Below are 23365 nucleotides of genomic sequence, written 5' to 3' on the forward strand. Positions count from 1 at the left end.
TTGGTTTTCCCCATCCCCACCCACCCAAGTGTTACAGATTCCTCCTCATTTGTTGGAAACAGTCTCTTCTAGTCTCAGTTTATTTGTTTTTTTTAAAAAAAAATCTTCAGCTTTTGAAGAAGTCCATCAATTTCTGAGATGCACTTGTTCCACAGCACCAAAGAGCTTCAGCTCTCTCTCCCCTTTCATTTGCCAACAGGGACTGCTGGCTGCAGGACATTCCCAGAGCCGCCATCCCTTGTGAGAAAGAGAAGTGCTTCTCGTGACCTTTCTTTGCATTCATCTTCTTGAAAAAGTCTCATTGCTCCAGAGGTGTCTGGGCCCAACTGCAGCAGCCTTGTGCAAGAGGAAATAGATGAAGCTGCTCTTTTCTCTTCCTTTGGAGACTCCCATTGGTCTTGGAGCCCTTTTCAATAATGCAATTGCTTTATTATTATTTAAAAATATTTCATAGTGTTTTTTTCAAAATAGTTGTCTTTTTTTGTTCCCTTTTTCCATTGCTTAAATTCTAGAAGCTCTTGGCGGCTTCTCATTATTGATGACAGGGTGTTTCTTCCTGTTGCTATGATCCTCAGAGCAGCTGCCTGTCTCTGGTCCATGCAGAACACTCAAGAACTGGAGCTCAGACATACAGGGGCAAAGGGGAGCAGGGCCTCAAGGGAGAGGAGTAGGAGGACATGTAGCTATCAAACCTCCACAGACTGAATTTGGTTCATCTGTGCTCTCATGACCTGGATACTGTTCAGAATTTTCTTCTGGTGTCCTGCTAAAGTGACCCCAACTCGTAGAATGTCCCTTTGGGAGGAAAAGAAACAAACACCTTATAAATATCAGAAGACATTATCTCACAGCAGAAGCCCATGTGTGAGTGTCCCCCTGCAGCATGGTGTGTCGGGAGCTGAAGCCACCACAGATTTATTCCATAACTGCAACAAATGCATGCAAACCTGGTGAAACCTCGATTCTTTCTCTTTGATTTTTCCTCGCTTATCCTCTGAATTTTTGCATTTGCTACCTACCTGCAGCACCCCCAAAGTACTGGAAGCCTCAATAGAGAGTGTGAAACCAAATACTGCTGTGCTCGCTGCTTGTAAGTGAATGTGTCTTTGTAAAGCCTTAGGTTCTTTACTCTTGTATCCTCGCATTTTTGGATTCTCTCTCTCATTGTGTGGCACAGTAACCCATTTTTTCCACCCCTGGAGACACATGAAAAGGATGTGCTATGCCCTCATCAGTGTGAATCTCACTCTCCCTTGGCAGGTGATGGCTGTTCTTGCTACTTTTGCTTTGATCTGATGAGGCCAAGGACTGATAAACTTTTGCTATTTATCCCCTTTGGTAAATCATGGCAATCTAATTTTTGCACTGCTGCTATTTTTTATAGATACCAGCCATCTCGGAAAAATAAAGGTCACGCCAAGAGCATGAGTGTGACATTATGTTGGTCCTATCTGTGATCATTCCAGCTGAATTTGCTACTCATGTCCCTCTTGGTGGATACATCTCAGTCATGAATTCTCCTGATCAGGGAATGGTATTCATGAGACATGACCCATACCTGACTCTAAGGATTTTCAGTTGCATTTTCTCCTTCCTTGCGTGTTAGGAACAGACTTTTAAGAGGAAGTGTGGCAAAACCCTTGCCTGTTTTAGAGTAGAAGTCAACAGGCAAAGAAGGGCAAAATGGAGCTCCAAGGAAAAGTGGGAAAATAATCCTCTTGCACAAGTGGCACATGAGCCTCTACGTTTGCTTTAGAGCTTGCTTTAGACCCTGTCTTTTTGTTCAAAGAAAAGGAGCATGAAGAAGGAAAGCTGTGCATGGTGCTCTGCCACAGATTTACACATTCTGGCTGGTGGTAACTGATTGGAGACCACCACTGGAGCATGCTTCAGCCCATGTGCTCTGAGATCGGTGTGAGAGTGAACACCCAAGCCACAGCTTTACTGCTGCCCAAACTCCTGCTCAGCAAAGCAACTGTAAACCTGCTAGCACACTACACAACTCTGGCAACCCAGATGGTGTCCTTCACAATGACTCCTTTTCTTGCTGCAAGGGCTTTCCATTCCCTCCTCTGCCCTAGCCAGATGTGTTAAGCTAGGGAATTTTCCTCCTTGGATGAGTTTGGCACTTTGACTTTTGCTTTTGTTCTGATTGGGAACAAAGCCCAACGTCTTCACTCATGTCTGTAAACCAGAATAAGACTGTGGCCCTGCACAGCCCTATGCTTCCTAAGCTTTCTGCCGTGGACACAGATCCTTTGGTGACCAAGGTGTCCCACTCTGCAGACAAACCAATAAGAAACCTTTCAGGCAGGTCAGTGTTGAAACCATGTAGATTCGGTGAACTGAAGCAGTCTTCAGTAAACATTTACACTTTTCTGGCTATCCAAATTTGAAGAAAACAGAATGGCAATTCAGCTCCTCTTACATGATTATCTACTTCTGCAAAGAATGTTCAGCGAACACTAGAAGGTGGTTTCAAGTAATGTTGCAGCATGATTTCCCAAGGAAAAAGGACTTGGGGTGTCCTTCTCTATTATTAGCCAAGCAGGTAAGAAATGTGGAAGGGAGGTTTGTCAAAACTGGTGGGAGCACGAGCTGAGGATACCCTTGTGAATGTGATGAAGGCAATTGGAGAGGACTTAGAAGATATTGTGAGGGACATGGTAAGGAACTGTGAGAAGTGGCATTTAAGGGACACTGAGCATGTCCATGAAAGAAACAAACTTCATTAGCTGGACTGCCTGTAGAACTGTTTGCTGTTATATATATTGCAAATAGCACAACCTAGGCAGGGTTGGGTTGTGGTGTGGGTGTGACATCACAGTTTGGTCAAAGTTCTTCTTCCCTATCCTTCAGATTTTATGGACTCTCTTCCTGTTGTATGAACACAGCCTACAGTGTGCCAAAATCATCCCCATGGCCTTGGGATTGTACCACAGATGTACTGAAACAATCAGAATTGCCATGTGAATTTCCTGGCAGCAAATAAGAACAAAAAGACAGAAAAGGTCAGTTTGGCTGTTTGTGTGAACAGACTCTGATCCATTGGTAGATTTAAAGTCTGGAATTAGGCACCAAATCCAAAAACCTTCCTGGTTACCGGGCTCAGAGACATTGTAGCACTTACAGATGGCTTTAATGTTTGGCATTTTCTTAAGTAGGGTTTCTAAAGCTAACTGCAACCAACCACAAATCTTTCACCAGAGGCATCAAAGCCCCAGCTAGACCCAAGGGATTGCAAAAACCAACACGAATGGATTTCAGCTGCCTGCTTTCTCTGAAGAACTTGCTAAGATTTTGCCACTGAGGGATGTTTTTAGCAGATGCAGGACAATTCAGAACAAACTGGAAACCATCTGGACTTTCAGACGTCTTTCTTAGGCAAATATTTATTTGCAGCATGCTTGTCTCCATCACCAATAAGCCATACACGCAAGAGCACTGTGGAGTCTAAAAGGGGCTCTTGAGTGGCTGGAGAATTGCCCAATGCCAGCCTGAAATCTCCATTTGTTCCATGTTGGGGTTTTGGAGACCCTTGTTGTGGTTTTCGTTTTCACAGTGGGGACATGCAGCATGATAGTGTGGAAATGAATTCTGCAGATACAGAGTGACAGACAGACACACAGTCTGGAGACAAAGAGCCTACAGAACAGAGTCTATTTAGACTAAAAGTGGGTCCACAAAGCAACAAATTCTATAAAAGTAGAACTACATCAAGTGAAAATAAAAACTAATTCAATAATGACCAATTATTGTTAAACTACTGAGACTTTTCCTTGTGCTTTGGGACTAGAAGCCTGGGCACTTACTCTACAGTCATCTGAGATACTACGTCAAAGGTGGTGAAGCCCGCACTGGCAAAGCTCTCCTTGTACTGGCTCATCTTGATGGCATCCAGCCATTCATCCACAGTGTTGAAGCTGGTATAATCTGGGATTGTGCGATCAAGTAGGGGGAGGTTCATCCTGAAACACAGAAATGGGGAATGAACGGAACAAATGGCGTCAAGCATGTGTATTTCTGCACCCTCCATCAGCTGGAGGGACCTGGACCAGCACCATTTACAGTGCCTGCACTGCACCATTCAAATGAGGGAAGGATTGTGTAGAGCATCAAAGTCTTTCTGGATCAGTTCGTACAGGAGACATCAGTGGGATTTTAGAGGTGCCTCTAAAACAGCTAGCCTAGAGAGATGCAAGGATGGTGCCCAACAGGACACAAAGGACAGCAGATCTGCAAATAGAAGCCAAAGGACGAAAGGAAGACAGAGATACATACCCAGAGGAGAGAGGTGCCATGGCTTTCAGGCTGTTAGGATTTCGGATCATTTTATCTAAGGTGTTGACGATTTGCCCAAATTTGGGTCTGTGGTTTCGATCCTTCTGCCAACAGTCAAGCATTAGCTGATGCAGGGCATTTGGACAATCCATAGGCGGTGGCAGCCGATAGTCCTGCTCGATAGCATTTATCACCTGTGAGAGGCGAAACACAGATGAATACAGTGGCAATAAAACCTATTTAATTGATAATGTTCCTGTTCTTGGATCCTGAGGGTGACTGGCATGGCGAACCATACTGCAGCTGGGCTGCTCTGTCTACACCTATTCCTTTCATCTCAGCGAAGACGACTTTGGCTGCTGCTTAGGTTGTGTGGTCTGCAACCACACGACCTGGGAAAATGCCTGGTCTTGCAATGATCAGTGGAAATAGCACATGAACAAGGGCTAGAGGATCTTCTTCAAGGGGAACCCCATCTCTGCACCTGTAGCCTTCCGTCCTCTCCCGGGTAATCAAGGAGGATGGAGCTGAACAGCTTCTTCCAGGGGCATATGTTCCTCTGACAGAGGCATGTGACAGGCAGGCTTCTCCTACCATCTTGGCCTTATGCATCCTATAGTCATACACACAGCATGGGCAATGAAAGATGAGCAGAAGGAACCATGGACACTAGAAACAGGCTTGTGGATGGCAACAAAAAGCAGAAGTGAGGATAAAAACCAGAACTGAGGATACTGCAGTAACTGAAATCAGGGGCAGCATTTTGAAATGACCAGCTCTCCACAGAAATGATAAAAAGAGGAGGGAGATTGACAGAACTTCCTTCAGAGATCCAGAGGAAGGACCTCAATGTCTCTGGTTATTCTCAACATGCGATCAAGGCTGCCATGGCTTTGTCTAGCCATGTCTTGCATACTTCCAAGGACAGAAATCTCTCTGGTGGGCTACCCCAGGGCTGTACCACCTTCTGGGGAAGGACTAGCCATACGAATACAGCAGCATGATGAATACATTGTTGAGTCCTCCCTTCCCTCTGTCCCCCTGGCTGGACACGAAGGTGCCCCATTGGGCCTGTGAAGGTCTGACCTGAGGCATCGCTGGTGTGCTTTGTGCAGCTCTTGGCTGCCATTCAGGGATTCTTCCAAGAGGTGCAAGCTATCCCCTCTCTCAGCGCTCTGGAGTCAGCTCTATCCAAGACAGAGGGGAGAGGAAGCACGGGGGGAGCAGGGCTGGGGAGGGTCATCACGCAAGCATCAAGCACTCGTCTCCGGCATGGACCGAATGGTTTGTGACAAGCCACCCAGCAGCAGACGCATACAACGAGGGGGCACAGGCTGCACTCTCCGTCTCCTCTCCCCACCCGGCCTCCCCAGGCGGTCACACCCCGGGGTCAGGAGGCTAATCCACAGTGAATATCCACCACGCGCTCACTCGCAGGGAGGAGCAGCTGCAATTAAGTGGTGACAGCTTCTGGGGCACAATGTCCTCTGGCAGAAGAAGTGGAAGAAGAGGCTGGGGACACGTGCCACACAGCAGGAGGAGAGGGGCACAGGCTCTACCATCCCGGCCAGCTGAATTGGTGCTGCTGCAGCACAGCGGTTGCAGCCGGACAAACCATTGAGGGAAGAGGTCCAGGGAAGGGGGACAAGGGAGGGGGATGGCAGAGGGCTACATGTACAGAGGCCGGGAGAAGGGCAGTGACACCTGGCTGCAGGAAACGCTTGAAACTGCAGGCAATAATGAAGACTTAAGAGGAAGGGAATTGTCCTTTCTGAGAAGGGCATACCCCTAACTCCTTTCCCTTTGGCTCAAACAATTGACACCAGACTTTTCTGGTATGCCAGGGGCTGGGGCAAGGCCATTAACAGCCAAAGGTACTAAGGTATCATGTATCTGCTCCAGGCATTGAGGACTCGAATAAATTCCCCGCCAGGCACTAGAGAGGAATTTGTCCCACTCTGGAGAAACCTGATGGCATGGATGGAGTTATATTGACTTGAAAAAGGTCTGATTTGCCACTGGGGCAGGAGAAGTTGCGGGAGTCAGGTGGGAGCTTGGATTTCACGCTCTCCCTGTAAGGCAGGGGTTTTCATGAGCCCACTGAATGATGGGGACAGAGGTGTCAGTCTGAAGGTGTCCAATGGACTGCCCAGAGACAGCTCTGAAACAAGATGGAAGCCAGGCAGATGCTGTAATATGCAGGTTTGCAAGACCCAGCCTTGCAGCAGAGGGGGAGGACAACCCTTCTGTGCACCAAGGATCTAACCAGGACCTTGGTGTTAGGTCCTGAGGGTTCATGAGGTGCAGACTGCATGAAGAGGGGCAGCTCTTTAGAGAAAAAAGAGACCTGCGAGCCCCACACTAAAGGTGTCTTCTGGACACACATGTGCAGGTGTAACACCCTGCATGGCACTTATTGCCACTGGATGGATGTGCTTTGACCACCCAGGTATCAGGTCAAGATAAACAGGGAGAATAGCATTGCTATGGTGAAGGTGTGGACTGCAGCCACAGGTCATCCTTGCATGGAGGCAAGGACTCATGGAAACTGTCTGGATACCAGGCAGCAAGAAGTGCACTTAACAGTTCCACCTGAACTAGAGAAAAGTATAAAAATTAAGCATATTCTGAAATACCTTGTGGTTTTGGCTTGTAGCTACATAAAAGTTGCTTGGCTTCTTTACAAGTCACAGTCCAAGCTTGTCATGGGAGATTTAATGACCATCTAGGGGAAGATGTCCTTGACCATGCCAGGGGGGTTGGACTAGATGATCTTTAAAGGTCCCTTCCAACTCCAAACCATTCCATGACTCTAGAACAGACTTTCACCAAATGCCTGTGGTCTCCTGCAGGTGAAGCTCACCCTGGTACTCCAGTGGCTCTCAGGTCACTGGCAGCATTTGCATCCCAGAGTCCTAAGGAAATTGGCTGATGTAGTTGCCAAGCCACTCTCCATGATATTTGAAAAGTCATGGCAGTCAGGAGAACTCCCTGGTGACTGAAAAAAGGGAAACATTGCACCTATTTTTAGAAAGGGTAGCAAGGAGGACCCTGCGAACTACCAACCCGTCAGCCTCATATCTCTGACTGGGAAGATCATAGAACAGATCCTCCTAGAAGCTGTGCTAAGGACATGCATAACCATGGAGAACAGAGGGGGTGATTTGAAACAGCCAGCATGGCTTCACCAAGGGCAAGTCCTGCCTGACCAACCTAGTGGCCTTCTATGATGGAGTGACCACATCAATGGACAAGGGAAGAGCTATCAATGTCGTCTATCTGGACTTCTGTAAGGCCTCTGACACAGTCCCCCACGACATCCTTCTCTCTAAATTGGAGAGATATGGATTTGATGGGTGGACTGTTGGGTGGATGAGGAATTGGTTGGATGATCGCATCCAGAGGGTAGTGGGCAACAGCTCAATGTCTAGATAGATGACTGGTGTCCCTTGGGGGTCTGTATTTGGACCAGTGCAGTTTAATATCTTCATCAGTGACAGAGACAGTGGGATTGAGGGCTCCCTCAGCAAGTTTGCAGATGACACCAAGCTGAGTAGTGTGGTTGACACGCCTGAGGGACGGGATGCCGTCCCGAGGGACCTGGACAGGTTGGAGGAATGGGCCCATGTGAATCTCATGAGGGTCGACAAGGCCAAGTGCAGAGTCCTGCCCCTGGGTTGGGGCAACTCCTGGTATCAGCACAGGCTGGGGGTGAAGGGATGGAGAGCAGCCCCATGGAGAAGGACTTGGGGTTACTGGTGGTAAAAAGCTGGACATGAGTCGGCAATGTGCACTCATAGCCCAGAAGGCCAACCATGTCCTGGGCTGCCCCCAAAGCAGCGTGGCCAGCAGGGTGAGGGAGAGGATTCTGCCCCTCTGCTCTGGTCTGGTGAGATCCCACCTGCAGGGCTGTGTTCAGCTCTGGAGTCCCCAGCACAGAAAAGACATGGAGAGGGTCCACCAAAATGATCAGAGGGATGGAACACCTCTCCTAGGAGGACAGGTTGAGAGAGTTGGGGTTGTTCGGTCTGGAGAAGAGAAGGCTCCAGGGAGACCTTATTGCAGCCTTGCAGTGCTTAAAGGGGGCTGATAAGAAAGATGGGGACAGACCTTTTAGCAGGGCCTGTAGCGATAGGACAAGGGGTAATGATTTTAAACTAAAAAAGGGTAGATTTAGGCTAGTTATAATGAAGAAATTTTTGACATTGAAGATGGTGAAACACTGGCACAGGTCACCCAGAGAGGTGGCAGATGCCCCATCCCTGGAAACATTCAAGGTGAGGTTGGACAGGTCTCTGAGCAACTTGCTGTAGTTGAAGATGTCCCTGCTTGTTGTAGGAGGACTGGACTAGATGACCTTTAAAGGTCCCTTCCAACCCAAACTGTTCTGTGATTCTATGATTTCGTTTTCTACCTACCTGTTCCCTTTCCTCTTGGGCACCTGTCTACCACCGCTAAGGGTGCTCATATTAACCCTGTCCTACCACAGTGGGTGTTGTACAGTCCCTAACCTCTGCCACAGCAGCACAATGGGACCAGGACAAAAGCCAAATTTATCCCCTTTACTTCTTCTAAAGGTGTTGACCTTGGACACATGTCCCCATGACAGAGAAGGCTCTGAACATGCCACAGGCTGGGTCTAGCTGTAGCCAAGCTTTGGCCTTGCAATGCTCCCAATTTCAGTGTTTCTGCTTTTTTCTTAACAACTCACATCTTGATTGGTCATATCCCAGTAAGGCCGCTCGCCATAGGACATCACCTCCCACATGACTATTCCGTAGCTCCACACATCACTAGCCGATGTGAATTTTCGGTACTGAATTGCCTCAGGTGCTGTCCACCGTATTGGGATCTTCCCACCCTGCAGGAAAGCAAACAGAGAGGACGGTAACAGAAAGAGAAAAAGCTAACTTAAAAAGATGAGTGTCCAAAATATTTGCCTCCAATATGCTTATAAAATCCTAGATGGAAGGGAACACAGGACTACCGTAACACTAGATCAGGATGGTTGTGACTTGTCTAGCCAAGTCCAGAAACCCTTCAGGTATGATGATTCCCCCATTTGTCTGTCCCAGGGCTGCACCACCATCTTGGGAAAGAAGCTTTTCCTGTTATTCCCTTGACCCTCCCAAACCATGGTTTTGTCTATTGCCCTTGTATCCAAGTGTTGGTTGGGATAGAGTTAATTTCCTTCCTAATACCTGGCATAGTGCTGTGTTTTGAATTTAGTATGAAAATAATATTGATAACACACTGATGTTTTTAGTTGTTGCTAAGTGGCTGTAGTGCTTACAGTCAGTCAAGGACTTTTCAGCTTCCCATGCTCTGCCAGTGGGGAGATGCACAAGAAGCTGGGAGAGGGCACAGCCAGGACAGCTGACTCAGACTGGCCAAAAGGATACTCCCTACCATATAACGTCATGCTCAGTATACAAAATTGGAGTTGTTTGGGAGCCAGGAATCGCTACTCAGGGTTGGGCTATCGATCACTGGGTGGTGAGCAATTATTGCATTATGCATCACTTGTTTTTGTATATTCCTTTATCATTATTATTATTAACAATAATACTTCCTCTTCCTTTTCTGTCCTGTTAAACTTGTTTTATCTCAATCCACGAGTCTGGCTTTTTTTTCCAATTCTCTCACCCATCCCACCTGGGGTGGCGGGTGGGTAAGCAGCTGCATGGTGCTTAGTTGCCAGCTGGGGATAAACCACAACACCCTTATTATATCACCTGGTACCACTGCAAAGAGTTTGGCTCTGTCTTCTTCGTAAATACTCTTCAAGCACTACAGGTCACTTATAGGTGTCCCCTCAGCCTCTTCTTCATCATATTAAACAAGCTCAGCTCCTTCCACCTGCCTACTGCTATAGCAATCTTGGACATAACAAAATGTCCATTTTAGTAGGGTCTTTTCTAGAAAAATCCAAACCGATCCTCTTTGAATCTCCCTCCATCCTTTTGCTGTCACCTAGCCATCTCCAGAGCAGAATAAAAGGAATTAGAAAACCATTCTCTTCAGCTTTCTACATCTGTGGACTCCAAGTCTGAAGTCAGTGATATATCATCCTCTTGAGCTGAAGTCCTCATGTGTCAGTCTGTTTGCTGGTATATGCATGATCCAGCAGTTTTTGATCCTGCCTGTTTCCAGAGTGAACATCTTCTTTAGTATGGTGTGCTTGGTCACTGGTAGGAAACGGTATGGACTGGGTGATCCTGACAAGTAGTGGATTTAAAAAATTGCTAAAAAATAAGTCATAAAGTAGAAATTAGACTGTGTATATTTGGAGGATCCTTGTGGGAACTCACTTCCGTGATACCTCCAACCTCTCTGGTGATCTGACCCAAAGCTTCACCACCCTGTGGGAGAAGGAGATTTTCCTAAGGTCCAGCATGAACCTCCCAAGCCATAGCTTGTGGCTGTTGCCCATCAATGGACACAAGGTCTCTGGGATAATTATAATAAAAAACATTCACGCATTGTGGAACATTTGAGGATGGTGCACTTTGAAGAGGAAGACACTATTACTTCTGGTACTCCGTTATAGTGGGTGCACATATTCTATTGTTATAGATAATATATGTCCTGGTACAGTGCCCACAGTTCAAGAAGAATAAATTAGAGATGACAGAGAGAAAAGCTACAGGGACAATAACAGGCATAGAAAACAGACGTAAACACCAGAAGCTCCCATGTATTCAGCTTAACAAAGGGAAAGTTAATTGGATATAAAGATCATGTTGTGAAAAATAAATGTTGCTAGTGTGTCTAAAAGCCATAGGATGATTGCATGAGATCGAATGGTTGATGTTTGAAGCTACACAAGTTCAAATGAGAATAAAAGTGCACATTTGTAGGTGTTTGTTTAGTATACAATTCGCTAAGAGTTACGGCAGACATCTCATCACTGGCAGCTTCAAAAGATCCAGGAGAAACGATTTCCTGCAGATCATGCCCCAGCTCTATCAACACTTGTTTCCAAGAAGTCCTGTCATAGCCATTGTATGTAGGCATTTTATGTAGGCATTGATCCTGTAGCATCATTGTAAAGTGATGCTCTCTGCCTTTGCAAACAGTGGTATCTATGAGAACTCCTGGCTGCAATCTTACTGAACAACAACAAAGTCTCCAAACTATCCTTTGGTCCTGGTGCATGCTCTCGTAGCCTGGGATAGGCCATGAGTCCTCGGTGGCACTTGTGTCACTGTGTCATGGTTTAGCCCCAGCTGGCAACTAAGCCTCACGCAGCCGCTCACTCACTCCGCCACGGTGGGATGGGGAAGTGAATTGGAAGAGTAAAAGTGAAAAAACCCATGGTCTGAGATAAAGACTGTTTAATAGGTAAAGCAAAAGCCATGCACGCAAGCAGAGCAAACCAAGGAATCCATTCACTAATTAGTGTTCAGCCATCTCCAGGAAAGCAGAGAGGGCTCCATCATGTATAATGGTTTCTTGGGAAGGCAGACGCCATCACTCTGACCGGTCCCTTCCTTCTTTGCCCCAGCTTTATACACTGAGCATGACATCATATGGTATGGAATATCCTTTTGGCCAGCCTGGGTCAGCTGTCCTGGCTGTGTCCCCTCCGAGCTCCCCGTGCACCCCCAGCCTTCTCGCTGGCCGGCCAGCATGAGAAGCTGGACAGTCCTTGACTGCTTAGCAACAACCCAAAACACCACTATGTTATCAGCATTTTCTCATCCCAGATCTAAAACATAGCCTCACAGTAGCTACTATGAAGAAAACTCTACCCCAGTTGAAACCAGGACACACCGGCACCGCGGCATACCTGGGAAGCTGCTACATGATCATGAAGCCATTTCTGGGAACATTTCTCTGTCTAATTCAGAAAGAGTCACTGGAAGATCAGTATCTAGTACTGCAGGAGCTCACCAAGCATGCATCCACACTTCAGTCTGTCACTCCTGGGGCTGAGTCCATGACATGAAAAAGGATCATAGCCTCCAGGACACCAGGACAGTGTGATTCAACAGCGATGGTAAAAAAAACCCAGACTCGGTGCCCTGGCAACAAATCTGTCAAGGCAGCATCTCAGAGGACCCCCAGCTGGGCCACGCTGCGTGGGGATAACAATGCATCATTCTTTAGTTGGGATGATAATGCATTATCCCAAATAAGAGCTTTATCAGGGACACGTATATGTTTGCAGATCTGTTTGAAAGAGGCTCAGTTATCCACAGGAATGACTATAGAGCCCATCAACAGCCACTGGACAGTGGGGTAGAACCTTGCAAGAGAAAATCTTGATTCATTCATTTCATTGTTTTTTCCCATCTAGCACCTTATTTCCATTGTTGGCACCCTGAAAAAGCACTCCTCACACCAAGGGGGATCTCTCCTTTTCCTTCTCTCTCCCTGACTCCTTTCTTCACCACCCATCCCTCCTCCTCTGCAAGAGCAGCTTTACCAGTGCACTGGTGTAGGTGGGATCAGAGGTGTCGTCCTCCAGAAAACGGGAGAGGCCGAAGTCAGACACTTTGCAGACCAGATTGCTGTTCACCAGGATGTTGCGGGCAGCCAGGTCCCGGTGCACGTAGTTCATATCGGCCAGGTACTTCATGCCTGCTGCGATGCCCCGCAACATGCCCACCAGCTGGATCACCGTGAACTGCCCATCGTTTTGCTTAAGGGGAGAGGGGGAAAAAGTCCACATGAGAGGGGCAAATTCACAGCCCACTATGGTCCAGCAAACAGCAAGTAGCTTTTTTCTACACTGCATGTCAAGACACAGCTATGCCATGAGTACATAAGTTCCCCCTCAGAGCAAGAGGGTGGAGAGTGGAGAGCTCGGAGGGCCTGGAAGTCACCCTCACACACCCTATGGGTGTCACTACCAATGGTTGCTGCCATGCAAAGGCGGCAAATCTGCCACACATTGCACGGGAGGGTTCAGAAGGGGCAATTTATTCCGATTATGCAGGTTATCTCCCTTCAATGAATTATCCATTTCAAACTCAGACCTATAAATATTTAGACAGAGCAGCTGGAAGTGAAGTCCTGTGTTAAAACTATGTAGGACTGTCTCTCCATGTCCAGGGGCAGAGTTTGCACATGCATCTGTGGGCTTGCGTACAGGTAGGCATAGCCTTTCACTACTATGAGTGGACAGACGCATGTAACAGACCACAGCCTTGGTGCTGCCTTCACCTCTGTTCCTAAGACACAGACCTCTGGACTATGCAGAAGCTACCCCAGTGGCAGGGGATGCTGGGCAATGAAGGGCACCTTCCCCTCCAGTCCTCCTCTGGCCCAACACAATCTCTGGAGCTGCATGCTCCTAGGATAACATACCCGCAAGAAGGAGTCCAGTGAGCCATTCTCCATGAACTCAGTAATGATCATGACTGGTGAACTCTTGGTCACCACCCCCTCCAGGTGGATGACATTGGGGTGGTCGAACTGCCCCATGATGCTGGCTTCACTCAAGAAGTCCCGTCTCTGCTTCTCCGTATAACCAGACTTCAGGGTCTTGATGGCCACAAAGATCTCTCTTTTGCCAGGAAGCTTGAGATGCCCACTGCACACCTCACCAAATTCTCCTGTGAACAGAGGGAAACAGGTAGGGCTTGTCAGCCTCCCAGACCTCTTCCTGTCTCCCTGAGGGACCCTGCTCCCACAGGCTCCAGCTGTGCCCACCTTGCATGCTCCTGAGCTTACCACCCACCATGTGATCTGTGCTTCCTCCCTCACTCCACACCAAAGATCTCTCTTCAGGTGAACTCATCATTGGTGATGAGCACCGGACATGGGGCTATATGCACATGGGAACTCCTTGTCTCCAGCACTGGATGTATTTGCTCCTCCAGCATTGGACCATGTTGCTCCTGCTAGTCCAGGCTGTGGCTGAGTGTAAGACTCTACTGAGAGTAGTCTTCCCAGTACATGTAAAGCTAAATCGTCACCACGCCTGAGACCACAGACACGACTGTGGTGCTGAGGGACAGCTAGGCATTGACAGTTCACCTACCTGCCCCGATCACCTGCTCGATTTTGACACAAGAGATATCGATTTCTTTTGCAAATTCCCTGACAGCCTCATTGGGATCTTCATAGGTGAATGGATCGATGTAAATCTTCATCCCTGGAGTCACTGTGTAAAGGTGAGGGAGAGAGTCAGACAGACAGATGCAAATGGAATGACTGATGGCTGGCATCAAGGAAAAGAGAAACCTGTTTGTGTAAGGGTTTTTTTTACCTCAGTGAGTTGCATAATCACAGCAAAGCAGTTTGCAAAAAAACATGCAGAGCCATGTTTGCACAGGACTATTAAAGCTGGATTCTAATGAATATTGGCCCATAAGTCATTGTTGTGGGGTGCTACATCATTAGCTAGGACTGCAAACTGTGGCCACAGAGAACCACACATCCTCTGCAGCAGGATTTGGCTTTAGCGCATCCAGAGGAAAAGCAGAAGCATTTGCTCTTGGGAGATGGTGCATCTCCCAAGATGTCACACACCAATGTCAGACCATGCTCATCATGCTGCAACACTGCAAGAGAACCATTTGTAGAGACTGCAGCTTTGCCCCACTGGCCTTCTCTGCATGCTACTTCCACCTCAGCACACCATCCCATCAGAGGCATGGGAAAGTGGAGGATGAGACCCGGGCTCAGCACTCAAGACAGGATATGGTGAAGTTCTGCCTTGGGATGTAAACTGAGGTACACGCTGGTCTTGGTTCTCTGCGTGGACATCCACAGGGGAGGCAGCTCTAAGTGCTTGGTACTACTGACACAGCCACTAAGCCAGATTCAGTCCTCCACGGGGCATCTGTTACCTTTCAAGGGGCAGTGCAAGCAGGACGGACAGTCCAGGCCCTTGTTCTCCTGACAGCTAACGCTGCCTGGGAGTGGGTTGCCTCTTGCTAGCCTCAACATGGCAAAGACAAGCTGTAGGGGACACTGGGGAAATTGCAAAAGCCAAGCTCTTCCTTCTAGGCAGACAAGAAGACACAACGATATGCTTATGTGAAAGGCAATGGCCATGGGACATGGTGAGGTTGGACTGCTACACTGTGAGGCAGCTCTTACTTGCAGTCCTGCAGTTCTCGCCTTTCTATGCTCATTTTGCTGGCTGCTGGCTTGCCCCAAAACTGGGGGTATTTGGAGAGCAGAGCTCACAGCTGATAATAAATAAGGAGCCCAACACAGAATCAGAGGCACGACTCCCAGCTCCACATGTAGGATGCTAGTAGGATTCAGGGTAGTAGCTGCAATGCTTACAGGGCTTACAGGCTCCCTGTGCCTTGGCAATTTGCTAGCCATAAGCTGTAGCCTCTCCACACCAAGCACTGCTGGGGAGCTGAGCAGGGACTGGTGCCTTGGACTGGTGTCTTGAGTGACAACGTGGCTAACAGGCACCCGATGCCTGTTATCAGCTCATCTGCATCTGGTGGCATCGAGCCTGTTCCAATAGTTGTGAAGGCTCAGCTATTAACGCCATCCCAGCCTGAAGCTGTCATGTTACGCACCAGACCCCAGGAGAAAGTGTGAATGTGTGTTTACACATGCAGCATGGACTGACAAACAACTGAGAGTTGCATTTACATAATCTTTCCTGAAGAGTGTCATTTTTCCTGGGAAGTTATAGCAATGCAGCCAGCATGCTGCTGAAGTTCAGTGCCCTGCCTTTTGGGAAATGTTTCCCAGGTAAATGCAGCAGCAACAGTGAGTCCAGCACTGAAACACTACTGATGTTTTCCATTTTCTGAACAAGGCCTAGGTCTGTACAGGAACAAGGTATAAAAAGGACAGAAATCCTGAAGCTGCAAGTATAACATGAAGTAAATAATGACACAGATTCAAACAAAGCAGGATTATAGCGACAGGTCTCTAGTGAGGGAGGAGAAAGGCATTGCAGAGGGCATGCAGCCGGGGGTTAATGAGTGGAAGGAGGGTGCACGGGGGCGAGGCAGGGTGCGCAGCGAGGTCTTCAGCAGGAATGCTGGGTGTAAGCAATTGCCTTGCAGTACACAGAGGGAGGCTGCAAGAGAAGGCATGTTATGTGTTGTATTATATACCTATATATAGGTATATTCTATATCTGCTAGGATTCTGGGAGCACTGGGATCGGCTCTAGCAAAGGCACATAGAGGTATGTGGGTTTCTGCAGAAGGACAGCACTCTGCAGGACATGGGTAGGCTGGGAAAGGGGTCTCACTGCTGCCCACAAGCTGGGCAAAGCTCAGGAATCAGAGCAGCAAGACAAGGTGTGGTGGCAGGGGCTGCACCACAGAAGAGGGTGAGGCTTCAGGGGCACATGCAGGGGTGTGTGTTGGATGTCGCAGGGGTTTGTAGAGCGTGCACGGGTGTTCACTGCAGAGCTGGCACCCGACAGCATGCAGGTCTGGAGAGCACAGATTCTACAAGGCAGGGCAGGGATCTAGGTCACAGGGGACTGGTGGGGCATCTAGACAGCATGGAGGTCCTCCTGTCCACACATGCACACGCCTGCCCAGCTAGGTGTCCTGAGCCCTCCCCACATGCCACAAGGAGTGAGTGAACAGGAACACAAACCGAAGAGAGAGCGGACCCCCAGGCCTGGCGGGGGGCCGTGGTACGTACTGTGGCCACTGGTATAGTGCTGCAGCTTGTCGGTGTACTCAGAGTCAGCACGCTCAAACCCCCGTCTTCTGGAAAGAAAGGGAGTCCTGAGCCCCAGCATGGGTCCATTGGGGCTGAGAGACACACTACAGGGGCATCTCTTTCCCTCTTCACCTTCCTGTCCACATCCTCCCCTCCCTTACCCCCGCCACCCTGCCTCTCTCCAGTTGCCACCCCCTTGCACAGCCCCAGCCCCAGGTCATGCGCTCAGACTGACCTACCTGTTGCACACAATAATGATGATGACTACAGCAATGAGGAACACCAGTCCTGCTGCAGAGGAGCCAATGATGAGTGGCAGCTTCTCCTGGACACTGGTCTGGTACTCAGCTGGCACGTAAGGAAGAGGAAATGGGTTACTGCGGCATAGGATGGGCCAGTAGGAAGATTGTATAGAGCTATCCCTTTTGGATGGGAAAGTTTAGTCTCATGGATGCATGCATGCTGTGCCTTGCTCCTTGGCCTCAGGGACAGAAAACTGGCTTTGCTTGTTTTATTTAGCAGCACAAAGTTAGAAAACAGAGGTCCAGGTCTGCATTTGTCATCAACAGCTGTGCACATGAAAATCATAAATTTTGTTTCCTCTAAATCCAACTGAGTGAACATGTCCCCATGCCAGAAAAGCTTGGCAGAAATTTGCATAGATTATGTGATTCCCTGCATGGACCACCAAGTGTCCATGCCTCTCTCCAGGTCTTGCCAGGTTGAATAAATGCGCGTGACTTGCCAATGCACCCTTGAAGAGACTAACAGCAAGTGGACCAGCACTGCTGCCAGTGCATCTCCACCTTGTTCAAGTCCCTCTAGACCCTGTGTCACCTTCATGCAGAGGCAGCCGAAGACTCACCTTCAGTCATGGTCTGGAAATACATCTTGCCACTATACCGGCCGTACCCGGCCACAGTACGTGCTCGCACCTGGAAGACGTAGATGGTGCCAGCTTTGAGGTTTTGCACTGCCACGGTGTTGGTAGGGCTCTTCACTGTTGTTGAATTTAATTCGCTCAGATCCTGTCAAAAAAGTACAAATCTGCCATCAGAAAAATGAGTCCAGAATCAGGAGCTGCATTTCTAGAAGGAGACCAGGGTAGCATGGGTGGAGAGACCACCATGGTGAGACCATGGGCCTGAACAGATTGTTCTTCCAAGCCTGCCACCCATCAGAGAGACACAGAAGCAGAAATGAGAGTACAGATATTCCTGGTCTACCCACCACCTCTCTTAGAAAAGACTCTTGAAACCTCAGGTCATTTCTCCAAGCCTTGAGCTCAATGGGGACGGGAACTTGTTCCCTCTTCTGTGCACACTTTCTCTCAGCACTGTCTTTCTTCCTCATCCCCTCCTGTGCCTGATCCAGCCTCAACACCCTCTCCCTTTGCTCTTCCCCATCTCCCTTTGCCTGTGCTGGAGGTAAAGCCCACCTGAACATACAGCTTTGGACCTCAGAGGAGTGCTACTACCATGACCCTGCCCAGGGCTTGCTTCACCAGGGACCAGGGCTAGGTTTTCAAAGCTGTGGCACTGAAGAACATATTTAAAACTGACAATGAGACTACTTCCAAATTTCTGTCCCACCTCTTGTGTGCCATTTTTCTAGCTGAGGACTTGAGCAGTCATATCATAGCAGTGTAAGTGATGGATCCATCACTGCCCTTAGTAATTATGCCCTTAGCTGAGCATCCAGAAGCACTAGGATGGGCCAGGATCTCCTTGTGCTAGCCGCTGTACAAGAGAACAGACAGTCCCTGTCCCTCTCAGGGACATGGAGAAACAGGTCAGCAGAGGAGGATGAAAGATGGTACTGAAATGTGGTGCTTCCTATCATCAGGGCAAGGTGGCTTTCATGAATTCCTGAAAGTCAGTGCAAAGCAGCAATATATGCAAACAGCATGATTTTTCTGGAAAACAGAAAAATCTTAAGAAAGCCAAGCTGTGAGTATAAGCCCCCATAAAAGGAGATGCAGGCATGGATTTCTGAATCAGATTTCTGTAGCTACGTTGAAAGTGCTCATCCTTTCTGGTAACACCTCCGATCTGGCAGGTCAGGTTGTCTTGGCAGGATCACTGGTTGGAACAGATCAGCAGCTGACAGGTCAAAATCTGAGCTGGCAAGTTTACAAGCAAGTCCCTGAGTTCTGGTAACTTCAAGTCACTGTAAAGGGCTCAGCAAGCCCAAAAACTCCCACCCCACACAGACTCACCAGAGAGGCGAGATAACCTCATGAGAAGTAGGGAGGGACTGGCAGAAAGAAGTCAGACACATAGTTTGTGCAATCCCATCACGTGGGACTGAGAGTATGATCAAGGGACTGGGCTTTTGCCTCAGCCATGAAACTCCACTGGAGGGTCATGGACAGATTGCTTCTCATACTGTGCTACCATGAGATCAGAGTGAAACTCGTAGCGAGGAGCAAAGCGTCCACTCCTCCTCACCAACTTCTTCTGCAGTGGACTCCTGAAGGACAGAGGGTATCAAAGAGGCAATCAGGCAGGAGGTCCCACCTTGTAACGAGCCAAGGTTTCCTCAAACAAAGGTGCACGTTGCTCATGCTGTTGTTCTCTTGCGCTGCTTTGGCTGCCTGCAGGCAACAGTGAAGCAGAAGTCAACAGAGAATCTTGCATGGAGCTTTTCACACCCTTTGCCTAAAGGGGGCTGTGTCCTCAGCCTCCTCAGCTGCTCCACCACAGCATGAGTCAGGTTGTCTTGCCCACCGATAAATGGTGGAGTTTGCCTTTGGGGGCTGCTGGTCTCCATTCTTTTCCACTCTTCCCATTGCTAGCCATCTGGTGACTTTGGTTTCATGTTCATTCACTTCTGAGAACAGCACTGGTGCCTTCACTCAGAGGATCTTCTGCACAGCCAGAAGCTGTGATACCAGCAACATTAGAGGACAACAAAGAACAGTCATTCACTATGGGGCTCCATACAGCAGACCATATTGAACCAATGTTCTCTCCATGTTCCTGGGACAGCCTGGTGCTTTCTCAATTAGTCATCGTGCTGGAGCAGAATTGCAAGTGCTCTGGCATTTGCAAGATGGATTATACTCCTGACTCAGGTTTGTGCAGACTATTTGCCTCACAGATGCAAGGCAGCTGAAAGACAACATACATGGAGTTAATTTCTTCTTGTATTAAGCTTTTGATTGAGCAGTGCTCTGGTGTGGATGGCTGGTAAGAGAATGGTCTAGCAGGAATGTGCTTCTCCAAGTGTGCAGTCAAACTTGGAGGCTTGGAAATGCTGATGGCACATCATTCTGCAGCGTAATGCAGAGCAGCTCTGCAAATACGTGGGAGGGGGAGGCCTCCACTATTAATGGTGTTCAGGAACAGTTTTCTCTTCTAAAGACTACAACATCAGTTTTATCCACCTGGAACTGGCGCTGAAGGTGCCTGGGTATCACTGGGGTGTTTGAGAATTAAACTAATGACAATGAAAAGCTCTAGTACAGATACACAGACAAGAAGGATCAAGAAAAGATGAGCACGCAGAAAATTGATTGCCTTGTTCATCTGATCAGGAACTCCCTTGAACCTTTCCCAGGCAGGCTAGGAGAGAAATAGGTCAGGAAATGTTTACAGTTTTAGTACTCAAGGGCTTGAATCCTCCCAGGCCCTTGGATGGCGCTAACACCACAGTTGTTTTAAAATAATTTGTCCAACTGTTGGAGGGAACCTCAACCCTGTTCCTGGAGGACTTTAAATTAAATGCAATGGGCGTGCTTACAAGACAGTTTATAGTCTGGAAAATTGATGTCTGTCTATCTCAGAAAGGGGTGCTCATGCCTGTGCTCTCCTTTAATTCCAGACAGCAAGGAAAGAGCATTTACACGTCTCCACCCTCCCTTATCAGACCTATTCTTTCCCCTTGGCATATTGCTCAGCCATCACCTCTCCAGCTATTCACTTCAAACACTTCACTTTCACCCCTCTGGGCTTCTCCAGCAGGTCCAGGGCATCCCAAGTCGTTTAAAGACCAAATCCCTTTGCTGTTTCTCTCAGCTTGTTTTTTGCAGAGGTTTGGTGGTTGGTCTTTTTTTTTTTTTCTCCCCTGCTGATTTTGGTTTGAGTTTGGAAATCCTAACTCAAAATAACACAGTTCTTATTTCCTCACAGTTTTGATTTTGAGTCCTCACCTGGTTCCCCTTCCCCTGAGCCAAACTTAAGCTGAAACCAAAGTCTGATTAACAAAGAAAGAGTTTCTTGAAACACGGATAGTCTGTGAAACACTCAAAAGATTTGAAAAAAATTGTTTCTAAAAAGCCATGTTTTATCAGCTAAAAAAAAAAAGCCAAATAAAAATGTCAGCTGACTTAATTTGGCAGACAGCTCCTCTGCGCGTCTGCACAGCGGCAATCTGCTATGGTTCAGTTCCTGGAGCAAACAGAGCCACACGTACACAGCTAGCCCAAGGCTGTGTGCCAAATCGTCACACATCTGAATTTTGGCCCCCATGGGTCGAGTACATTAGGAGAGATGCTCAGATGTGGTAACAGGGTCCTGCTGGCCACTCTGGGGGTGGATCCATGCAGTCCACAGCTCCCAGACTGGCATGGGGAGCACCATTTGTGGGGAGATCTCAAGAGCATTTGCCCTCCCAGCCAGGTATCTGACCAAGTGCACTGTGGTAAGAGTGTCTGGATGCCTCTCACTAGAAAACTGAGCCCTGGACAGAAGCAGCATGGACCCTGGGCAGGGACTGCGACTGCAGGAAAGCTATCACAGGGCTCCCTGTCAAGGTTTCCTCTTAATCATCTTGATCTCACAGTTTTCCCCAGACAGAGCCCCCTCCAAGGATTTGCGCAGCAAAGGGGAAGGGGCATTCCAGCTCTCGCTCCATCCTGGGGACACGTGGGAAACACCAGGCAGCAGCTTTGGCCCCAGGCTCAGGGATGCTGGTGTCCAACACTGCTGGCTGGAGACCAGGAATGTCCTCTGAGCCAGCCCAGAAGCAGTGATTCCTGCTGTCCTTGGCACGAGCCCTGGTGACATCCAGTTCTGGGGACGCTGGGCTCCTGCCAGAAGCTCCTGGGCACCACAAAAGCTATAGCCAGCTCTACTCCCACTTCCACCTCCACCTCCAGCTGCCACAGGTCACCTCTCCCCCACCCTTCAGCCCCCTAGCCAACCCATGCCCTTTCCCCAGCACTGGTTGGAGACAAAGGGCTCCTGTGCCTCCTAAAACATTTGCATTGGTGACGGAACTGGGCATAAGGGATGGGCTGAATGTCTTCAAACAATTACAAAATGGGCAACTTCAGCATACTCTAAGACAAATCATTTTGCATAACAAAGAGAGCTAATTATTCTTTGCAGTGCTTGACACTGCAGTGGGTGTCCAGCTCCAGGGATTAATTTGGCAACTTTGGACAAAAACTCTATGCCCTTTCTAAGTGAAGACAGCACTCACTTTTTTAATGACAAATGTTGCTAGGTGCCTCTTGGAGGTAAAAAAAAAATACATTAAGGAGAGGACCATAGAGACCAGACTCCTCATTCAGTGTTTGCATAACAATCTGCACTGATTTGCTCTAAGTACACGTGAAAGAAAATCGTCTTGTTGCCTCTGTACAGGCATTTTTAATAGCATCTAATAATAGCAATGTTACAAATTACCTGTGAAATGGAAACAAAAATATACCTTTGTTTCAGGTATTGTCAACAGCTCTTTTCTGTTAACGCTAAAACACTTATTCCTTTTTTTTAAATGTAATTTATGTCTTTATATAGAAGAGAATCAATTTAAAATGGAGAGCCAAAATACTTTTTATACAAGATGCATATGCTGCTATTCTTACATTTGAACTGTTTTCATGCTAATAAAATATTATCTTCTACTGGGGAAAAAAAATTCCATTAGAAACAACTTAACTAGCTCCAGAGATATTTTCTGAGCATTCAGAAGCACATGGGACAGTTTGCATTGAAACATTTTGGAAGAAAATCACCTCTGTACAGACTGGCAGTTGAGTGAGAACACACCTGGGATGTGTCACGCACCCCATCCAAATTGCAAGTATTGATGGGAAGCAGGGGAAAAGCACGGCATATCTAAAGCTGTGCATTTTGGGACTGTTCCCAGGGATCAAGTAAATGGCTTTCAATTGCAAAACTCATCACTACAATGGCTAGACTAACATGAGATTCAGCTCTGCCAAGCAGGCAGAGAAGGATATACTGTCATTGCATTGCTGAAAATGCAGAGGGCTCTTGACTGACCTGCCAAAGCATATGAAGACCTTGGCTTGACTACTGACGAATCAGACCTTGAGTGTGCAACTGGGACTTCGAAGTGATGGCTAACACACACAGAGGAGCTTGGGGAAAAGACAAATCCACTGTCATTGGCCAGGCCCTGCCTCAAGCTCTTGGTTATTCCACTTCCTTTTTAACCTGTTTCCAAATCCTCTGAGGTTTGCTTGCTGTGGGACTAAGCTTTGACCCAATGTCCCCTTTCT

At 48.0% G+C, this 23365-nt stretch overlaps 1 protein-coding gene across 3 annotated transcripts in view; it reads right to left on the minus strand.

Annotated features, from left to right (window-relative positions):
* Positions 1–686: 686 nt before the first annotated feature.
* Positions 687–23365, minus strand: part of EPHB2 (EPH receptor B2) — a gene marked incomplete at both ends in the record, with an annotated part of 131808 nt that continues 109129 nt past the window's right edge. The window contains 10 exons of one of the 3 annotated variants that reach the window (XM_082009332.1): positions 687–795; positions 3813–3968; positions 4282–4475; positions 8993–9142; positions 12713–12928; positions 13597–13844; positions 14273–14395; positions 16870–16937; positions 17130–17238; positions 17756–17918. In XM_082009332.1, the coding sequence (XP_081865458.1) occupies positions 687–795; positions 3813–3968; positions 4282–4475; positions 8993–9142; positions 12713–12928; positions 13597–13844; positions 14273–14395; positions 16870–16937; positions 17130–17238; positions 17756–17918 (1536 nt within the window). Of the gene's footprint in view, positions 796–3812; positions 3969–4281; positions 4476–8992; positions 9143–12712; positions 12929–13596; positions 13845–14272; positions 14396–16821; positions 16983–17129; positions 17239–17755; positions 17919–23365 lie in introns of all 3 variants that reach the window. The other 2 variants (XM_082009331.1, XM_082009333.1) reach the window with 2 other exon arrangements.

The sequence above is a fragment of the Phaethon aethereus genome, assembly GCF_964289735.1.
Source record: "Phaethon aethereus genome assembly, chromosome: 21".
Taxonomy (NCBI): domain Eukaryota; kingdom Metazoa; phylum Chordata; class Aves; order Phaethontiformes; family Phaethontidae; genus Phaethon; species Phaethon aethereus.